General features: G+C 41.1%; 1 protein-coding gene across 1 annotated transcript in view; it reads left to right on the top strand.

The window, feature by feature from the left end:
* Nucleotides 1-23034, top strand: part of dnah6 (dynein, axonemal, heavy chain 6) — a 433707-nt gene that overhangs the window by 356930 nt on the left and 53743 nt on the right. The window contains exons 63-68 of the mRNA XM_039758084.1: nt 859-1037; nt 8202-8392; nt 12788-12948; nt 14709-14797; nt 15015-15161; nt 20965-21103. Of these exons, the coding sequence (XP_039614018.1) occupies nt 859-1037; nt 8202-8392; nt 12788-12948; nt 14709-14797; nt 15015-15161; nt 20965-21103 (906 nt within the window). The remainder of the gene's footprint in view (nt 1-858; nt 1038-8201; nt 8393-12787; nt 12949-14708; nt 14798-15014; nt 15162-20964; nt 21104-23034) is intronic.

The following is a 23034-nucleotide window of genomic DNA, read 5'->3' on the forward strand; positions in this document are numbered from 1 at the left end:
AGATAGATAAATATGAAAGGCACTATATAAGAGATAGATAGATATGGCACTATATGATAGATAGTTAGATATGAAAGGCACTATATAAGAGATAGATAGTTATGAAAGGCACTATTTTTAGATAGATAGAAATGACACTATATAATAGATAGATATGAAAGGCACTATAAGATAGATAGATAGATAGATATGAAAGGCACTATAAGATAGATAGATATGACACTATATAATAGATAGATAGATATGAAAGGCACTATCAGATAGATAGATAGATAGATAGATAGATAGATAGATAGATAGATAGATAGATACTAAATGGTAGCAACGGCCATGACAGCAAAGGTGTATGGTATTCACTCCTTAAATATCTCCAAGGACGTGTGTGTAGGGTTAATTGACAAGTCCAAAATGGTTAAGTGTTGGTGAGTGTGTCCTGTCACAAATTGTTATGTTGATGCCTTGCAATCAGTGCTGTGTCCAGTTGACAGAACTCTGACCTGGATTATGTGTGATAATGGAGGAATTTTTTGTCTTACCAGGAGCATGTGTGGTTTGCTAGAGCCTATTACAGCTAACGTGGTATGCAAGGCAGGACCAAACCCCAGACAGGGTGCCAGTCCATTTCAAGGGTCAACACTCACACACCTAACACACCTTCATATCTTTGGCCCAGGCAAGGAAACTGGAACAACCAGAGAAAAACACATATAAACTCTACACAGGAAGGAATTGTAATAAAAATTAAAAGCTGAAAATGTTATGAGATAGCCATTCCAGCCTTTATGTACTTATCTGCTATAATAACGTCTACTTAAACAAAATATTGACACCTTTCCATACATTTTTTTTCTCTTTTAGGTCGCCTGGACATTACAATTAATCCAGAATTCAAGGAAGGATATGCAGAAAAAATACCTTCAAATTTGCCAAGTGCTGAAGCAGATAAAGATGCAGATCGGGAAGCCCGTCGTCCATTAGCGGAAAAGCTTACTGTGTTTCAAAAGTTAATTCTTATTAAGGGTTTTGTAGAAGAAAAGGTATATTCATCTCTATTTTTTTTTTTTTTTTGTGTGTTGTTGATAAATGATACTTTCATTTTAAAGATTCTGCATGGCAGCGATTCTTTTTCAGAACACTTTTTTGATTTCTTAGATGTTCTGTGCAGCATATGCTTGGCTGTTGTTGCTTATCCCAAGTGGGATTACTGATTAGCTGATTATATTATATCAAGCTTCAGACCTCCCATTGCGTATTCAGATGTTAGACTTGAAAACGCAATGGGAGCTCTGAAACTTGGAAGTACACCTTATGAGAAGGACTTAGGAGTGATAATTGACTCATCACTACCGATCTCCAGGCAGTGTTCAAGCAGGATATACCTTGATGTGTAGAGTATAAGTCAAAGGCAGTGATGCTAAAGAGTTATAGCACACTAGTGAGGCCTCAACTGAAGTACTGCATGCAGTTTTAGTCAAAAGGGCTAAAAGTCTGGATTTGAAGGTCCTTAAAGTCCTATGCTATTGAAAACAATGGTGCTTTAATGACACTTTATAATCCTTTACTGGGTTGTGTGGTTCCTCCTAGAACGAAGCAAAGCATTGCATTCTGGGATGGGTTCTTTGCATATAAAGTTGGTTCTTTTTGCTTTGAAAAACTAATATGTAGAAAAAAACTCTTTAATGTATGGTAGACAACCTAGCATAACACAAATTAAGAAAATCTGCACTTAAACTTTGTTACTGGCTGTATGCAGCAAGAGTCCTTTTAAAATTACGAGCCACTGGTATTTCACTAATCTGTTCACATCTATTCGGGGCTATTTACTGTAAGGGAGCCTGTTACAGATCAAAATAAATAACTGGATCTTTCTGGAACCTTCATGTGGATGGGTCTTTTGGTAATCAAGAATGGCTCCCCTATGGCATTGCTCTCTGGCACCTTTTATTTTTAGGAATGAACAGTGTACCACACTACTTAGTAACTATGACTGCTAAATACTTTCCATAAGGTGTAACTTTAGATTTTCCGACATCTGATCGTGTATTCAAATCTAATATTTTTACTTTCTACATGTAATTCTTTAAATGTACTTACATTAATTTCCATCTGTCACAAGTCTGCCCATGCCTGTGTGCTATCCAAGTCCCTTTGTGATGATTCAATGGATTCCGGATGATCTGCCAGTCCTCCTAACTTGGTATCATCTGCAAACGTAATCAGCTTGTTATTTATATTCATATCCAAATCATTTCATTAAAATTAAAAACAGAAGTTGCCCTAGCAGTGACCCCTGCTGGACACCACTCCTAACTTCACCCGATCCTGATAAGGTTCCTCACACCATCACCTTCTGCTTCCTGTGTCTGAGCCAATTCTGCACCCATCTGCACACCACACCATGAACTGCTACTTCTTTTCTTTTTTTTCTCAACCTCTCTTGTGGTCAAGTCAAGTTGGGGAGCCTGCACTGGTACAGCGTGTTGCCACACCCACCACACGACGAAGCAACTCGGGATCCTGGTTGGCAACCTCCCAGGCAGACACGTGGTCCAGTCCCACCCTCCGGAAATGACCCTCTATCTGCCAGAGCCAGGTGCTACGTGAGAGACCACTTGGCCTGGTCCAGCCATTCTGGTCCCCAACAATGAGGATCTTACGAGCCGGATCACCCTCGGGGAAACGTGTCACATGGCCATAGTGCCCTAACTGACGCTCCCTCACAATGCAGGTAATGTGCCTCATCCGGGACTCCATGAGCAACCGTTCACTCAACACAAAGCCAAACCAACGGTACCCAAGGATTTTCCAGAGAGACACAGTACCAAAGGAGTCCAGTCTTTGTCTCAGGTCACGGGATAGCGTCCACGTCTCGCAACCATATTACCATTATCTGTTACTATATTACCATATTACCTCGCAACCATATTACCATTTCCTGCTACATAATGCAGGTAATAAGCCTCATCCGGGACTTCATGAGCAGCTGCTCATTTGACACAAAGTCAAACCAACAGTACCAAAGGATTTTCCGGAAAGACACAGTACCAAAGGAGTCCAGTCTTCGTCTCAGGTCACTGGATAGCGTCCATGTCTCGCAACCATATAGCAAGACAGGAAGCACCAGGACTCTAAAGACTTGGACCTTCGTCCTTTTCCTGAGATATCGGGAGCGCCACACACCCCTTTCCAGTGACCTCATGACCCCCCATGCTCTCCCAGTCTGTCTACTGACTTCATAGGAAGAGTCACCAGAGACCTGAATGTCACTGCTGATGTAAGTAAACCTCTCGACGAGGTCGACACTCTCTCCACAGACAGACACACTGCTGATGGCCGTGCCCAAGAGGTCACTAAAGGCCTGGATTTTAGTTTTTATCAGACACTCATAAGCCAAGACACTCAGACTCCTCACTCAGTCTCTCGAGACCCCCGATCAGAGCCTCCATTGACTTCGTGAAGATCACAGCATTGTCAGCAAAGTCAAGATCAGTGAATCTTTCTTCACCAACAGATGCCCCACAGCCACTGGACCCCACATGTTTGCCCAACGCCCGGTCCATACAAGAATTGAACAGAGTATTATTTGCATTATCAAAGCTTTCTTAAAATCAAAATAAATAATATCATATGCACCACTCTGATCATATCCTTTTGTTGCTTCCTCGTAGAATTCCAGCATGTTAGTAAAACATGACCTCCGTCTTCTGAACCCGTGCTGACTGTTCACTATCTCCTCTACTTCTGCCATGTGCTGCTCAATCTTTTCCTTCATAATTGCTCCCATTAAATTACTGTGATGTATGTTAAGCTTACTGGTCTAAAGTTACTTGGATCTGCCCGATGACCCTTTCTTTATAAGGGGATAATATTTTCCAGTGTGTGTGCAGTGACTTCCTAAAGTGTCTTTGAAGCCCTGTGAAAGAACACAAACAGAGAGATCAGCGTGGCTACAAGAGAGAAACGTGAAATGTTTTACAGTCGGCTCAGTACGGTCTTTGATCTTAATGGCTCAGACTTGTTCTTTGAAGTGGTCTGGTAGCTATCTCCCTGTATTTTTATAAACGTCTGGACACTTCCTACTAAAAATGCTGTAATTAAGAGTGTTAGATTGGAAAGAGGCCCGTTATTTAATGGTGAATTTACCAGAGGGACCACTTGGTGACATAAGTGACATAGCTGCTCCTCATACATCTCAACGTGCCTGGTGGGGAATGTGGCTCTCCTCTATGAAGTAGATATGGATGAGATGTTTGCGTAGGTTCGGTGTTCGACAGAAGGAGATCACGGCTAAGGATCTGTGCCGGTATCCAGAAGGTTACCAGTTAAAATCCCATTACTTCCAGAAGGGATTCTACTCTGTTGGGCCCTTGAGCAAGGCCCTTAACCTGCAATTCCTCCAGGGGCACTTGTAAAATAGCTGACCCTGTACTCTGACCCCCAAGGGGTATGTAATAACTACGTTTCGTTGTATCTCTACAATGACAGTAAAACTGAATAATTTAGGAAAAGAGGCTCCAGTGGAAGGATCAATCTGCAAAAATGGGAAACTATTGGACAGATACTTTAAGAGTGTTATGGGGGAATGGGTGGACCTGCATTATGTGGGCATCATTTATGGAGTTCCTCTCAGAGTGGATGTAATGAGGTCTACTCCTGGCTTGACCGGGGGTCCTGTCCATCATATGAGAAAGGTATCCACTATCAATGAAGAAACTCCTTGTTCTGAGTTCTTCAAAACAGATATCAAACCCATCCCTGCAGAGGCGATGGAGTTTTAGGAATCGGTGAAAGATGCTGAGACTTTTTAGTATGCCAGGGATAAAAGAAGTTGTGGAGAAGAGCAAACAATGGCTTGTTTACAGATCCTTTAAAATGTAAATGAGTTAACTAAAATGTTGTGTCCAATGCTAAATGAAAAATGCTCATAACAAATGTTTCTGTGGGATCCAGGATTTGACAATAAAGAATCATGAAACCACTGTTTTTATATAATACACTAAGGCTTTAAGATTTTTTAATGGAAATTGATATCTTTTTTCAACATGACTGAGTTTTGAAGGCCCAACATAATTGTCCATATAAAAATAAAAGTGCCTAGCGTACCCAGCCTGTCATTTGTAACGCATGATTTTTTTTCTTAGAATATTTCCAAAGGTAGACTAATTTTCCTAAACTTTTCAATTTAAATTTCAAATAAGAATTAATTAATAATTGACATTATTGAAAATGAATGCTTGCAGGCGCAGCTCTACACTAACTGCATTGCAAATTTCTTTTTATAAATCACTTTATTAGGTTTCATTGTGTAACAAGTTATTACAATCGCCACAAATACAATACATGTTATTGTTTCAGATGTCCCGTTTATTATCCTGCCAATTCATAAATATCAGAAAGGGTAAAGGCCTCAAAAGTATAAGTCAGGCCTGTGCTTCAGAACAGGTCTGGACCTACAGAGCAGGCCTCACTACTTCTAGCAACCTAACCCCAAATTTAAGAGGCAGGCTTACGGCCCGCACAGACCCAAAGTGAGACAAACGCTTTGAAATTTAAAAGTATCAGTAAATAGAGAGATGAAGAAATAAGTCAAACCTCCGGCCCAACAAAATGAAACAAGCTTCCTTTATTATTTAGTACTAGCCAACCCGCAGCGTACCATGCGCCGCATAATCAGGCCGGTTTTTTAATGATTTTTAAGCACAGGGAGAAAATTAACATTTGAAAAATCGGTAATGTAATAAATCAGCAAGAAAAGCAACATTGTAACAATGCACGGAACGAACCAACACACAATGGTCCGTGACTGAAAACTGCCGGACTGCCAGAAGGACGTCCATTCAGCTCTCCTGTACCTCTCCTCCTGATGAATAATCAGACACAGTGTCTTCATCAAATATTTGACCTTCGTCAATATCTCGTTGGTCAGACACAAGTTCTAGGGATATGACATTCCCTGCAACTGACCCAACAAAAAAGAGGGCTATACGGAACATACCTATGGCACACATTGAGGACAAGTATATGCAATGACCATCCTTTACCTGAAATGAAGTGACCACTGCATCCTGCCACTGGTTCTGAGGAGGAGCTTCCCCCTTTGGCAAATCCAACACTGAACCAGTTTCATGAAACTTAGCAAGCGGTTTGCTAACTGTAGCATGGGAGATGGGTGGTCTCGTAGGGTGTCTTGCATTGAAAACTGCTGTAATGACCCGGTTACTGCGTTCACCAGACATCAACACAATTTCTATCCGCTCTTCAAGTGTTAACCTCTGCGACATGTCAATGGCTGTAAACAAAGAGAAACTTGTAAATAACTCATGAAAGAATAAAGTTACGTTAAAACCAAGCACACCGTTGTTTTTCTTGTGAAATTCCCAATAAGTTTGATGAGTCACATGACCCTCTAACTATTGAAAAAACAAAAGTTGGATCCAAAATGGCCGACTTCCAAATGGCCACCATGGTCACCACCCATCTTGAAAAGTTTCACCCCTCACATATACTAATGTGCCACAAACAGGAAGTTAATATCACCAACCATTCCCATTTTATTAAGGTGTATCCATATATATGACCCACCCTGTATATTCTTATACTTCACTTTATAATAATTAATCTGACACACAGGAAATGAAACGCTGCATTCAGTAAGTACAATGCACACTACTTCGCGTTTAATTTGTCGGCCACTTTTTGCCAGCCGTCTTTTCTGGTTTGTGCTGCTTTTGCAGTGTTACCCCTTGTGCACATTAAATCTTGAAATTCTTCATATCCTTCAAGTAAAAGGTCCTGCTCTGCTTGTGTGGATCATTTTGTTGCAGCCTATCAAAGACTTGCTGATCATGTTTTCTAGACTCAATATATATGGGCTTTTCAATCAGCGCCGGCGCGCGCATTCATCTCGGATGATTAGATCCAGCTAGACTAATCTACTACACGGCTGCGTTTGAAACACTGACTTATCCCGGATGAGCTTCATCGGCATTAACTCATCCAAGATGAGGCATCTGATCTCGGATGATTTAAGCGACATACGGAAAATACCCCCTACAGAGCAGGCCTCACCACTTCTAGCAGTCTAGCCCCCAGCTTAAGAGACAGGCTTACGGCCTACAGGGCCTAAAGTGAGACACAGGCTTTGGAATTTAAAAGTATCAGTAAATAGAGAGAAGAAGAATTAAGTCAAACCTCCGAACCAACAAAAACAAGCTTCCTTTATTATATAGTATTTGTTGTAAGGATTCAAAGACTATAATAGGAGAAGCAAAAATAAAAGGAAACCGTTAGGCACACCTGAAACAACCAAAAACTAAAAATAAAATACAAAAACAGTACCTTAATCAAATGCAAAAAATTAAAATAGCAGGAATCCAAAATATAAAATCGCAAATGAAAATTCAGGACAGTTGAGCAATGCAGAAGTAATACCTTAATATGCTGCTTCTTCTTCACCCTCAGAAGTTGAAGGGTTTGGATCTGAAGATAAGTAAGCACCTAACATAGTTTGTTTGTATTTACTCACGCATGTGCATCTACATTTTTATAAATACTATACATGAGTGCCATTGAGGGGCCACTGTGCAAAGGCTGATAATAGACGTGAGCTATTAAAGACACTCAATGCCAGGAACCAGTAATTCAGTGTAATATACACATGAGAAGGGCTGATCTTTCTGATAAACTCATTTCGTATTACACCCGACACCACACAATTGTAGTATAGTATTGTATGTTGTTTGTACATTTTATTGACATTATTAACATACATTGTTATATTCTTTATGATGAGATCTGCAAAGCAAAGGACACAGAGCCAATGCAAATCTTAACATCTTCAACTCTGCCACCTCCAGCTCTGCCTCCTGCTTTCAGGTCTGAGCCTCTTAATACCTCCTGTGTCAGACAGCAGCTGAAATGACCTTCCATGAAAAAAATGTTTGACGATAAACTAAAAACAAAAAATTGCTTGTATAAAAGATTTGTCAGAAATTGAGCACATTTATTTTTTAATATTTTTAGTATTGTTGTCGTCAAGATTAAATGTGTCTCCTTGCTCAGAGATGAAGATAATAACACTAATATTCTGTGTATGTGTCTGTGTAATTTTTTTTTTAATATTCTAAATGACTCTTTTCACTTTACTGCAAATACTTTTAACAAATGCCATTTTTTTTGTCCACTTCTGCATTTTTTCCCAGGTGGTTTTTGCAGTGACGGACTTTGTAATAGAAAACCTTGGAAAACAATTTGTTGAAAATCCCCCGGTAGACTTGGCCACTTTATATAATGATATGTCTCCTTCTACTCCGCTGGTTTTCATCTTGAGCACAGGCTCCGATCCCATGGGTGCTTTCCAGAGGTTTGCAAAAGAGCGCGGTGACTTGGACAGGTAGGATGCTGCTTACGGTTATTGGGTGAAGAAGTCAAAATGGTATTATTGTGTGTTCAATACAATGTTAAATAATTAATAAATAAGGATAATGAGTAAACAATTTATTAATATCAATTAGTTAAAAAGAAAGAGCAAAATAAGAGGTGAGGCCTCACAGCCTGCATCGTTCATACTGTCTAGGGCACCATTTACCTTCCATGTAAACTTTTGGATACCCTTTTTTGACATTTTGAAGATATACCACTTTTGACATTTGAACTTAAAAATAGCAAATGAAACTTTGACCGGAAACCAACTAAAGCTGAAAAAATGCAAAAAAATGAAAGGATAGATAGATAGATAGATTTGAAAGTCAGTATATAAGAGAGAGATTTATATATATGAAAGGCACTATACAATAGATAGATAGACAGATAGATAGAAATTAACAGGAAAGCCACTTTATCAGCGTTTCTCAACCTTTAAGTATTTGCGACCCGAGTTTTCATAACAGTTTTAATCGCGCCCCCCCTAATATTTTTTTGAAATGTAGATGCATATTTTATTATGCCTACTTAACTTTTATCGACATTTATCTAACTCTATATTTATTGTTCTAGTATCAGAATGTAGTTTAAGTTAATTTGTTTTGGTTTCAACAGATTTTTTTTTCATATTTTTGATTCTTGTTTTCTTTTTTTCATATCTTCGCCCCCCTTTTTGTTACTTCGCGCCCCTAGGGTGGCCCGCCCCACAGGTTGAGAACCACTGGATTATATGATAGATAGATAGATAGATATGAAAGGCACTATATAAGAGATAAATAGAAATTAATAAGAAAGCCACTACATGATAGATAGATAGATAGATATGAAAGGCACTATATAGATAGATAGATAGATAGATAGAAAGAAATGAATAGGCAAGCAACTATATGACAGATAGATTTGAATGGCACTATATAAGAGATAGATTTGAAAGCCACTATATGATAGCTATATATGAAAGGCACTATATAAGAGATAGATAGATAGATAGATAAAGCACTATATAATAGATAGAAATGATTTGGAAAGCCACTATATGATAGATAGATAGATAGATAGATAGATAGATAGACAGGCACTATATAATAGATAGATAGATAGATAGATGTGTTGGTCCCTTTACAGCTCATTGAAAATGTGCAGTCTGACCCCTGAAAAGTGATGAAATGAAAAGCAGTTGTCCCCGTAGATCTACATGTCATTGAGTAAAGCAAAACAAGAGTTGCATCTTCTACAAAGATATCTAAATTTGGTCTGGACACATTAGTTGGTGCCCTTAGAAATGATCCTCAATAACTGGATTCAAGTAATTTTTCAAACTTGCTGTTTTCTTGAATGCGTATCACACATGTGTCCAATAGTACAATCTGTCATTCAGCCGATTTAACTGAAAAGTCATGACTCTGCTGTTTGGTGTCATCGAGTGTCCCACACTGAACATGGACCAGAGAAAGTAAAGGAGTGAGTTGACTGAGGAGATTAGAAAGAAAATAACAGACAACGCATGTTAATAGCAAAGGCTAGAAGACCATTTCCAAGCAGATTGATATTCCTATGACACCAGTTGCAAGTATTGTGAAGATGTTGAAAGTCCACTGGATAGCAGACAACCTTCCTAGATGCGGCCACATGAGGAAAATTGACCCCAGAATGGGCAGAAGGATAGTGAGAATGGCAGACAACAAGCCAAAGACAGCTTGCAAAGAGATACAAGCTGAACTCTAAGGTCAAGGTCCATCAGTGTCTGATTGCACCATTTGTCACGTTTTAGTGAAAGTGGACTCAAAAGAAGAAGACCCAGAAAAACTCCACATTAAAGTGAAGTGTTTAAAATTATGAAGGGAATCAGTCCAGGGGACTTTTTAATTTCACACAAGCATTATAAAGATTTTCTTCACACAGAGAACCACAGATATTTGGAATAAGTGACCAAGTAGTGTGGTAGACAGTGGGACTTCAGGAGCCTTCAAAACTCGATTTGAAGTTGTTTTTGAAGAATTAAGTGGACAGGACTGGCAAGCTTTGTTGGGCTGAATGGCCTGTTCTCTTCTACATTGTTTCCATCCATCCATCCATTTCCTAACCCGCTGAATCCGAATACAGGGTCACGGGGGTCTGCTGGAGCCAATCCCAGCCAACACAGGGCACAAGGCAGGAACCAATCCCGGGCAGGGTGCCAACCCACCGCAGGACACACACAAACACACCCACACACCAAGCACACACTAGGGCCAATTTAGAATCGCCAATCCACCTAACCTGCATGTCTTTGGATTGTGGGAGGAAACCGGAGCGCCCGGAGGAAACCCACGCAGACACGGGAGAACATGCAAACTCCACGCAGGGAGGACCCGGGAAGCGAACCCAGGTCTCCTAACTGCGAGGCAGCAGCGCTACCACTGCGCCACCGTGCCGCCCCTAATTGTTTTATTTTTGGTTGCTGTCAATGCTGTATTTACTATTTTTTAACTCAAATGTCAACACAGTGTGTAATTTGGCCAAGGGTTCCAAAATGTCTGCAGGGAACTTTATGTAATATGTTTATGCTCTCTTGCAGACTTTTCTCTCTGTGCTCTTTCCAGACCACAATGGTTTGTGTGTGTGTGTGTTATTTTAATTAAAGACCTTTGTAATTGTCAGCCTATTTGAATTAACTTGTCCTGTAGGAGTGTGTATGGGTGTGTCGATTTACATGCCAAACGATGGATCCACCTCATTCAGAGTTCATTCCTTCTTTGCTCTCAAAGCAGCCATTGCAGTTCATGTGATTAATCTAAGGAGGTTCAAGAAAAGGATGAAATCTTGGAAACTCTTTATTGAGTAAAAGCAAAAATTAAAGCAAACACTTATTTTGGTATACAGTGGAACCTCGGTTCACAACCATAATTTGTTCCAAAACTCTGGTCATAACCCGATTTGGTCGTGAACCGAAGTAATTTCCCCCATAGGATTGTATGTAAATACAATTAATCCGTTCCAGACCGTACGAACTGTATGTAAATATATTTTTTTTAAAGATTTTTAAGCACAAAAATAGCTATTTATACCATAGAACGCACAGCGTAATAGTAAACTAAATGTAAAAACATTGAATAACACTGAGAAAACAACAGAGAAAATTAACATTGCAGGAGTTTGCGCTATAGCCTTACAAACAGCTCGCTGTAAACACCTTTTTTTAATGAGTTTTAAGCACAGGGAAAAAAACGAACATTTGATAAATCCGTAATTTAATAAACCACCAAGAAAGTAACACTGCAACAAATCACGCTACGAACCGCTCACTAAAAACACCTTTTTTAAATGAGTCTTAAGCACAGGGAAAAAAATGAACATTAGAAAAATCTGTATTTTAATAAACCACACCATGCCTTACCACACTATGAATGCCACTTCTCTTGCAAAACTTTTCAAACCATCCTCTACTACTGGCTTTAAATTCCTCACTTTCGCCACTCGTAGAAGGATAGTTTCGCAGCAAATCGCCATGAATCTTCCTGGCTTTCTCACATAACATCGCCTCGCTTATGCTATCCCCTGCAAGTTGCTTCTCGTTCAGCCACACTAGCAGTTTTTCCACCTCTTCCAGCACTTGAGGCCTCTGCCTGGTTAACATTGTAACTCCTTTTGCAGTATCAGCTGCTTTAATGGCCTCTTTCTGCATTAGAATCGTCGAAATCGTAGATTTTGAGTTCTTGTACTCGGCGGCAAAATCAGTAACACGAACGCCACGCTCATACTTTTCAATAATTTCTTTCTTTACTTCGATTTCAATTTTCTTCAGACCTTTTTTTCTCACCACTCTTCACTTGCTTAGAAGCCATGGTTAACTGCAAAAGCACACAAAATACTGTAGAGCACAAAGAGTTCACAGCGAAAGCACACATGTCTGACTGAGAACAGGGAGAGGCTGAACACGTGATTAAATATAGTAATCGGCGTGAACGAACTGGAAGGGAAACGAAATAGAGCACAAAGAGTTCACAGCGAAAGCACGCACACACGTGCAAGCACGCACGTCTGACCGAGAACAATGCAACACGTGCGGAAATCATCGGCGCGCACAAACCGAAAGGGAAACTGGCTTGTCCGTATACCGAGTGTGTGGTCGTGAACAGATGCAAAAGTTTGGCGAACTTTTTGGTCGTAAAGCGATTCGTACGTGTTCGGAGACGTTCGTGAACCGAGGTTCCACTGTATTTTCTGAATTTGGGCTTGTGTAGCATCCAGGGAAGGTGGTCACACACCAGGCAGGGTTCCTGTTTCCTTGGGCTAAAACAAACACGTAGATCACCAATCTGATGGATTCATGAGTTATAACTGTGACTTGAGTGCCTCTCTTAATTGGTGGCTTTTTGGATTGCAGGGTGCAGTCTATTTCTTTAGGACAGGGGCAAGGTCCTATTGCTGAGAAAATGATCAAAGATGCTCTAAAATTAGGAAGATGGGTGTTCCTACAAAATTGCCACCTTGCAGTCTCCTGGATGTTGGCCATGGAAGAGCTGATCAAATCTTTTACAGAACCAAGTAAGTATACTTTAGTAGTATTTTAGTGTTAAAATTCACTTTATAAAACCAGGTGGTGCTTACATAGCATGTCTATGAATTCTTGGTGGGTGAAAAGGTCAAAAGTATGCAATATTGCAAATAAATTATCTAAGGGAGGGGTTCACAAATAGCTAGGTTGAATTAGCTCCTTAGCAGAGACTTGATCATACTGGTAACATTATGATAACATACTGGTGCATTTAATGCAGCCTGGTATGTCACGGATTTGGTTTTGGTGTGAGATTTGGATCATTTCCACTTGCGGATATTCGATTATTTAAACGGGTTGTTTTGGTGAAAAGGCCTCTTGCCGTCACGGGCACGTGAGCGTGTACCCAGAATGCCCTGATGGTAGACCTGACCCTGACAAACAGCAATGCCAGAAAGGCAAAAAGGGGTGAACAGGCCTATAAATAAATGAACAAAGCCCAAGCCCGAAAAAGTGTTTTCTGCACTGATGATTTTGTAAGTGGCCAAAATTTACCCGCTCTGTCCTAAAGAATCTGAAGTTTGTGCTTCGCTCACCCAAACCCTCCGACCTGATCAGTGGGTTTCTTTCTCCTGCTGCTGCTGAGCTGCGTGTTCTGCTTGTCTCGCTGCACGTCGATCATTTAAAAGCCTGTACAGCAACTGTCCTTTTGTCTCACTGCCTTGTCTCACGGGACGTCAAATTGTCTTCTGAGAAGATCACATCTCATCTCCTTCCAAGCCATTCAAGATTTTATTTTATAAATAGAGAGATATTTAGATTGTATACGATATACAAGTTCAGGGCAAAGCTCCTGATTCCATCTTTTCAAACTACCCATTCATAAGTTAGTCGATTTGAATTTGAATCATCAGTAGGATCCAGGGTTGGTATAGCAGTGAAAAAGCCTTTCAGCTTTGAGGATGTTCCCTCTGAATAAACCACAGCACCAATATATAATTATTCGGAATTTTATATTAAACATGTTTATAAGTCATATCATATGACATTGCCCTGTTTGAAATCACAAAAAAAAAAACAACATAAGTGAAAATGCACAATCAGATGATACATTGGAGAATTAAAAGTGAACATGAATTGTGCGACTCATTCTCAGGTAATGATTCAGTTCATGAATTAAATGAACAAGAATCATGAGCCATGGTCTTGGACAATGATTCAGTTTATGAATCGAATAAATGAGAATCGTGTGCCTCGCTCTTGGGTAATTATTAGGATTGAGAATCAAATGAACAAGAATCATCATACTCAATTCCAGGTAATAATTCAGTTTTTTAAATTAGTGCCTCACTCTTGGGTAATTATTAAGTTTAAGAACGGCACGGTGGCGCAGTGGGTAGTGCTGCTGCCTCGTAGTTAGGAGACCTGGGTTCGCTTCCCGGGTCCTTTCTGCGTGGAGTTTGCATGTTCTCCCCGTGTCTGCGTGGGTTTCCTCCCACAGTCCAAAGACATGCAGGTTAGGTGGATTGGCGATTCTAAATTGTCCATAGTGTGTGCTTGGTGGGTGTGTGTGTGTGTGTGCCCTGCCCGGGGTTTGTTTCCTGCCTTGCGCCCTGTGTTGGCTGTGATTGGCTCCAGCAGACCCCCGTGACACTGTAGCTAGGATATAGTGGGTTGGATAATGGATGGAGAATCAAATTAATGAGAATTGTCAGATAATTTGTTGTCATTTTAGGAAAACTTGTGCACTGCTACTGCTCTGCAGAGTGAAGGTTTTTTCTTTATTAACCTTATTAATTTTCATTTCCAGACGTATCGATTCATAAGGAATTCAGACTCTTCCTCAGCTCAATGCCCACAAAGACCTTCCCAGTTACAGTTCTACAAAATTCGGTCAAGGTGAGTCATTTCACGTCGATAGCTTTACAAGCTAACTAAAATCTGTTCTTTGCTATGCCTTAAATGTGTTCTTTTTAATACTTTGAAAATTAAGCTTCTGGAGACCATTGCATATCATTTGTAAAACTGTTACTATCAAGCAGTACCAATCTTTATTGTTTTTCATGGCAAGATTCACAGTTATTAAAAAAATACTTGTGTTTTTTTTAATCTTCAGGTTACAAATGAGCCTCCCAAAGGACTTCGGGCGAATATCAGAAGGGCATTCACTGAAATAACCAACAACTTTTTTGAAGAGCATATACTTGGCTTAAAATGGAGGAAAATTGTCTTTGGGGTCTGTTTTTTCCACGCTATAATCCAGGTATGTTATATAACAACACATTCACTTAAATTTATCTTTTTTTTTTTTTTCATTTTATTGAATTTATTAAAAGCAAGTAACATTCCATACAATCAAGTCAAACTTAACGAAACTAAATTCAATTCAAAAGCCATGAGAAAGAGAGGAAGGCCAACAGCCAGATGAACACTTTCGACAGTAGTATAGAGGGAAAGGAGTCTATCACAGCAATATAAGTGCTGTGGTCCCCGGCCGGGCTCCCCAGGTGGACCGGAGGAGGGCTTGTGCCTCCTCCAGACCGCGAGGGGGCGTCCGTCCTGGTTATGTTGGGGGCCTCGGGTACAGGGCTTGGAAGCCCAGCCCTGTAGGGACCGTGGCTACCGCCAGGCGCCCCAATGCCTGCTTATCCCTGGAGCCCAGCCCTTCCGCCACACCAGGAAGTGCTGGGGGGAAGACGACACGGGACACCCGGACAGCTTCCGGGTGCGCAGCTGCACACTTCCGCCACACTGGGGTGTGGCTATGACTGATTGCTGGGAAGCAGCTGGAGCCTATCCGGGTTCCCATATAAGGGGCCGTCTCACCAGGAAGTGACGTTAGGAGGAACACCTGAGCCTATCCAGGTCATTTTAAAAGGGACCGCCTGCCTCAAGAAGCTGAGCCGGAGTTGGGAGGAAGGAGACAAAGCCTGTTAGGAGAAGAGAGAGGAGGTCATTGGGAAGAGAAGAGAAGAGAGATAAACTGTTGGTATTGTGGTACTGTGGACTTAGTAAAAGTGTGCATTTTGGACAATCTGGTGTCTGTCTGTCTGTGTCTGGGGACATGCTTTTCACAACCCCTAAATGAGAAATGTCCTAATTGTGCCCAGAGTGTCAATATTTTGTGTGGCCACCATTATTTTCCAGCACTGCCTTAACTCTCTTGAGCATGGGGTTCACTAGAGGGAATCCTCTTCCACTCCTCCATGATGACATCACAGAGCTGGTGGATGTCAGAGACCTTGCGCTCCTCCACCTTCCTTTGAGGATGCCCCACAGATGCTCAATAGGGTTTAGGTCTGGAGACATGCTTGGCCAGTCCAGCACCTTTACCCTCAGTTTCTTTAGCAAGGCAGTGGTCATCTTAGAGGTGTGTTTGGGGTTGTTATGTTTAGTTTCTGAAGGGATGGGATCACGCTGTACTTCAGTATGTCACAGTACATGTTGGTATTCATGGTTCCCTCAATGAACTGTAGCTCCCCAGCGCCTGCAGCACTCATGCAGCTTCAAACCATGACACTCCCATCATCATGCTAGACTGTAGGCAAGACACACTTGTCTTTGTACTCCTCACCTGGTTGCTGCCACACATGCTTGACACCATCTGAACCATAAAAGTTGATCGTAGTCTCATCAGACCACAGGACATGGTTCCAGTAATCCCCACCTTTAGTCTGCTTGTCTTCAGCAAACTGTTTGCGGGCTTTCTTGTACATCCTCTTTAGAAGAGGCTTCCTTCTGGGATGACAGCCATGGAGACTAATTTGGTGCAGTGTGGTTGAAGTGCTTCCTACATTGGCTCCATGTCAAAATCCCACTGTTTTTAGTAGGAGTTTAAAGCATTTGTAAAAGGTGTCTGTTTCCATGTCTGTGTAAATATTAAAATTACCTGTCAATTCTACATGATCCTAATTAATAATAGCTTGGTCACATTGAAGTCTTTAATAATGAATATGGCCCAGGAGGGCTGTAAATTAGTATTGTAATTGTACTTGATTCTGTTTTAATATCACCTGAAAAGATAAGCACCACAAAAGACGTAAAAATCATTATATTTTTGGCAGTGTGGCAAAGGCACTATATAGGTGCCGACCTGACACTGACTGACAACGGAGGCACGTAAAAATTAACAAAAAGCTTTATTTTCTTCAGCTGGAGACCACGTCTTCCCTGTGTCCCTCAGCCCTAACACAGTCCCAAAACACTCTTCCTTCTCCTCTACACCTCCAAGGCAGCTTCGTCCTCCTCCGCCTCCTGACTCTGGCGCCCAGAGTGGTGACTGTCGGCTGCTTTTATAGCCCACCCGGAAGTGCTGCAGGTGCTTGCTGACCTACTTCCGGCTACACCTCCGGGTGTGGCTGCGTTCCCACCCAGACAGGCTCGTTAGGTCGTCCAGCTCCTCCTGGTGGTGGCCACGGAGCCCAACAGGAATGAGCTCCGGTGTTCCAAAATATTGACCCAGGGGGGCTGTCACCAAGTGTTCCGGTGGACGGTGTGCATCCCATGGCTGCTCCCCCGGATTCAGTGTCAAAGGGGCGTCCGGACCGGGCATGGGTCCTGGTGATCTGCCACAGCAGATATATACAGTGCAGTACAAAAAAATGATTTTTAAGCCACCTCATAGATCAGTATTTATTTATGGAAAGTAATGTCAATCCACAAAGCCTTTACCGTGTTGCATTGTTTTTGGCATGAAAAATGATGTTTTTATTAAATCTCAAAGGTATATAAATGATGCAAATAATAATAAAATAATATGAAATAAACAATAATAACAAAAATAATAATAACAGTAATAATAATGCTATTGATGCCATAACAGTATTTACGCGTGTACCACGTGCACATTTTTTCCCGAAAATTAGCATTAGAAAATCAGGTGCGCGTCATACACGAGGAAATGTAATTCTGTCATGTTTACTTCTTCTGCTTGGGCTCGCTCTCTTGCTCGCACTTTCTCTCTCACTCACTTACTCACCCACTCACGCTCTCTCTCTCACTCACTTCCTCACCCACTCACGCTCTCTCTCTCTCGCTCGCGCACTCCGCTCTCTCTCTCTCTCTCTCTCTCGCTTGCTCGTGCACTCGCGCACTCGCGCTCTCTCTTTTGCTCACTTGCTTGTGCACTTGCACTCTCTCTCTCTCTCTAAATGCTTCCTATACAATCACAACGTGTGTCATACACGGGGCAAAATGATTTTTGCGATTTTCTTTGTAAAAATTAGGGTGCACATCTTACACAAGGACACAATCTCAAAATGAGTCCTTTGTGTGGTAAATTTTAACGCACGGTGAAAGACACAATCCAACGTTACAGTCGGCACAGTGAACATGATTTTCTTTCCTGATTTATCAGTTTTTGAACAGCACACTGCACAGGTACAAGCTGGATTCTGTTTTTTTATTTTTCTGTTGGAGGTATATAATCAATAAAATGTCTACCAATAAGATGCTCTGGTTTGACCCTCAATGTGCTGGGTCGACCACATCTCTTTAGCGGTTGTGTAGACAGTGGATTTGCGGCAGTGATTTGTTCTTCAAGCTGACATGTAACATTTGCATGAGATACAGTTTCGCCAGCTTTTTGTTTGTATAAAATGAATGCATTCCAAATGCTCTGTTCCACCAGATGACAAAATACCTTTTTGTAACATTTCTTTTGTTGCCTCCGCCTAACTGGATATAAAGTCAATTCTTGATCCTCATGATCTGTGCCGCCCATCGTGCTATTGTAATCGACCACAACACAAGGCTTTGTAACCTGCTTGTTGCCTTTTGCCTGCACAGTGACTGTAGCCGCATTATGTACGGTGCTAAGAAGACAAACCTCTTTCTTGGCCTTCCATTTCAGCACAAGCTCTTTACCCTTTTGCCAAGCTACTTGCGCACATCACTGTAATTTAGCTCTGCCAGAATCTTCAGGTATGTCACTACGGTTGGGACACACTGTTCCATATACGTTAGTCTTTCTTTGCAGCAAGATGTCAAATAGCTCTGGTGAAGTATGAAAATTGTCCATCATTACACAGTAGCCTTGATCAAGTAGAGCATCTATCAGAGTTGGCATCCATGACGTAGCAACACTGTACTGATTGTATTTCAGATCAAACTTTGACCCTTTCCCTGTGTACAGAACCAAATTCCAAATGTATCTTCTTTTGGATTCACTTTATATCAAATCTTGCTCTTTTTGGCACGGTGTACTGTATCCATGACAGTCTGCCCTTATAAGTCGTGAGACTTTCAGCAATACTGTCATTACAGTCCAGAATGTCAACACTACAGTCGCATGGTACAACTCCCATATTGTCTTCAGTTTGGGTGCTGGATGGGTATTCTCATCAAAGTTTTCATTGCTGGTAAAGTGCAGATATTTCAAATTTGTGAAAACCTACACTTTTCCAGCCCGAGTGATTTTCGGTTGTAACACTTACACAAGACGCATCTGTCCAGTTGCCCAAGTGACACTTGAGGCTAAAGCTTTTAACGCGGTTTTCGCAGCCTGAGTAACACTCGCTTCTAACACTAAGGAGATTAACTAAATGAATCATATCTCTCTATTATAAAAAAAATCTTGGGGATGGAGACGGGGAGACAAGACGTGATCTTCTTGGAAGACAATTTGAAGTCCCGCGAGAGACACTTTAACTTGCTCCCAGCACTTAAAACAATGACAAGCAGCTTGCCAGCAGATGATCGGACCACTTCTCCTTGCGTGCGTTCAGCCACCCTAACAAAAAAAAGCAAAAGGACAGCTGCTGTACAGGCTTTGAAATGATCGGGTGGCACGACAAGCAGAACAGGCAGCTCGTCAGCAGCAACAACCCAGCAGATGATCCGACTGCTTCTCCTTAGCATGCGTTCAACCATCCTAACCACCCCCACAACGCTACTGCCAGAGACGCAAAGTGGCAAAAATACAGCTGCTGTACAGGATTTGAAATGATCGGGGGGCGCGACAAGCAGAACAGGCAGCTAGGCAGCAGATGATCCAACCGCTTCTCCTTAACGTGCATTCAAGCACCCACACCCCCCTTCACTACGCAAGCAGCGTTATACATCCTTCGAGAAAGAGATTTAACCATGCCCGGGGCCGGAAATGAAGGACAAGTATTGTTTTTACAATGTCACGCAAGACAAGGCAGTGAGACATCATTTAAAACAAGTCCAAGGACATCTTACTTAGCAGTTGTTGGATTGCTTTTGGCAGACATGCTTCATGTGCTCCCTGCTCTTAAAACAACAATATGCGACAAGTAAAACACACAGCTCGCCAGCAGATGATCCAACCACTTCTCCTTAGTGTGTGTTCAGCCATCCTAACCCCCGCCCCCCACCCTTCCCTTCACAACTCAATTGGCAGAGACACGAAGTGGCAAAAGGACAGCTGCTGTACAGGCTTTGAAATGATCGGGCAGCTCGCCAGCAACAGAAAGACAGCAGATGATCCGACGGCATCTCCTTAGTGTGCATTCAGCTGCGCCCCCCTTCACAATGCAAGCAGTGTTATAGTCCTGCGAGAAGGAGATGTAACCATACCCGGGGCCAGAAATAAAGGACAAGTATTGTTTTTACAAAAGTTTTAATGTAATAGTGAAAATAATGCATATGTAACAATTCCCATGAAAATAATCTCTTTAAATTGTATATCTGGTAAACCAATCCCGGGGGTGGGCGAGCGAAAGCGAGCAGGGGGCAAACCCCTAGTCAATAATAAAAAAAAAAGTTTCAACACGTTAAATAGAGATTTGACTGAGTTTTTACTGCAATGTTGTTAACCAAAAAAGTCTGGTGATGTGTTATATTTTTTTATACAGCACCGTGTTGATGATAATTGCTGCAATGTTCTACATAGAGATTGAATTATTAATCAGCTTTTCACACTATGTTTATTTTATTAATTTATTACTGTTGCGGTCATATCTTTTCCTTTTCCTTATAATTGTAATAATTACCTTACATAGTTTTTTAGGTCATTTTTAAAATTATTTACATATATTTTGCATATTTTCTGATTACATAAAAAATGCAGTAGAACAGGTAGTTACAAATCTGCTTCTTTTCAGGAACGAAAAAAATTTGGAGCCCTTGGCTGGAACATTCGCTACGAATTCAACGACAGTGACAGAGAATGTGCCCTGCTGAATCTCAATCTTTATTGTCAAGAAGGGAACATCCCGTGGGATGCTCTTACGTACATTACAGGTAACAGTTTATATTGAAGACTGTTGAACTTCTAGCATTTTGTCCAAAATTTACATTCATTTTCTGAAACACTTACCGTATATACTCGTGTATAAGTCAGGTCTTGAAACCCGAAAAATCGATTATAAAATCAGACCCAGTTCAAAAATATGACACTTACATTTTTTTTTTTTTTTACATCTTCTTGCCTCCTCCAATCTCACATCAGTTTCTCAGACACGTCAAACTTTGTTGCAGCAGCGCAGCTACCAATTTCTTTCACCGCTTCAATGACGTTTAATTTAAAACCAGCTTCATATTTTCTTCTGATCGAATGCTCCATCGTAGATAAGGGATACTCTTACGATAAAGGTGTATTAGGGTGTGAGATACAAAAAAACACAAAACAGTGCTTCAGAATAGTTTGAGTATTACCGTGTGGTCACGTAGGCACAATACATAGAAAACAAAGGCCGTGGGCTCCGTGGTTACTCTCTCAGGTGGGCGTTAGCATATCGTAATCTCTTGGACCAGTAGCGTGAGTTCTCCGCATTCGACTTATACGACCGACATTATAATGTACCAGAAATTATACAGTAAAATCAAGCCCCGACTTATCCATGGGAGAACTGAAACATGAGTATATAGGGTATCTATTTCAAGGTTGTAGGAACCAGCGGTTATCCTGGTAGGGTTGGGCACAAAGCAACAAACAGTAATAGATGGAGGTGCAAGTCCTTTGAGGAGCCAATTTCCACAAACCCACATTCAAGCATTTACAGTCACCATTTAATTAATGAACCATTAATTAATATAAATATTAACACATCTAAATTAGCTAAATATAATTGATCTGTGAACAGAAGTAGTTTCATGTAAAGAAATACCAAATACTAATACCATTTTTCAAGCCATAACAGTTTTCAAGTATTAATCCACACCTTCTGTGTTTCCGACACAGGTTTGTGACAACAAAGTTGATCTGAAAGTAATCATTTTATCACTTTTCCTGGTACTGGTACTGTTTTTCTTTTGATAAGTATATGCTTTCTATTTGCTTGCGTAAATTCTCAAGTAAATATGGAAAACAAAACCAATCCTGTGGTACGAAAAGTTTACTGTGATTTGGTCTGTTGGGAAGAAGCCACACCCACTGGAGAGGTGAAAGGTTGTTGCAGAAAGACTAAGTGCTGAGCTATGGCATGTGTATGGTTGTCTTTAAAATGGCTGAATCTCACAAAATGATAATTGTGCAATTGTGTAATTGCACGATGTGGATCAATACTCTACAATGGTCTTGGCTTGAAAATGGACGTATTTGGTAAGTTTTAAGCTTTGCCTCCATGCCCCATAGACTGCAATGTGAAGTACCAGTGCGAGCAAGATATTTTTTAAATTTATAGAAATCGATTAACTTTAAAACACAATTTCATGTGGCAAATGCATATACTGTATGGCAGGTTTGTGAAGAACTTGTTTTGAATTGAAGAATACCGAACTTATCCTTTAACTTGAGCTGCTGGCATAGTAGACAACCTCTAGCTGAAGGGTTCTCAAACTTTTATTTCCACAAAAATGCTCTGTCACACAGTGAAGCTCCATAGAACACCAAAGGCATAAAGGATATGCCTAGACAATAAGGCAACCTCAAGCAAACTACAGTCCCAAAAATCACAAATCCAAAGTGAGGTCAAAAATCCAGATATGCACAGTAGAAACGCAGAGACTCACCAAAAATCCCAAGTACATTTGAAGTTATCCGGCAGAAACTGTGGGAGACCCTAGGGCAGAAGGTAGTTTCTGGCAGTGATTGGTAGGTGGCTACGCCTCTTGGAGGACCACCTACAACTCACATGGAACTTGACACGGACAACAGGTCACCCACCTGAAGCTAAGCATATTTAGGCCCTGCCAGTACTTGGATGGGAGACCATCTAGGAAAAAGCTTGAGT

Source organism: Polypterus senegalus, chromosome 7 (genome assembly GCF_016835505.1).
Source record: "Polypterus senegalus isolate Bchr_013 chromosome 7, ASM1683550v1, whole genome shotgun sequence".
Lineage (NCBI taxonomy): Eukaryota > Metazoa > Chordata > Cladistia > Polypteriformes > Polypteridae > Polypterus > Polypterus senegalus.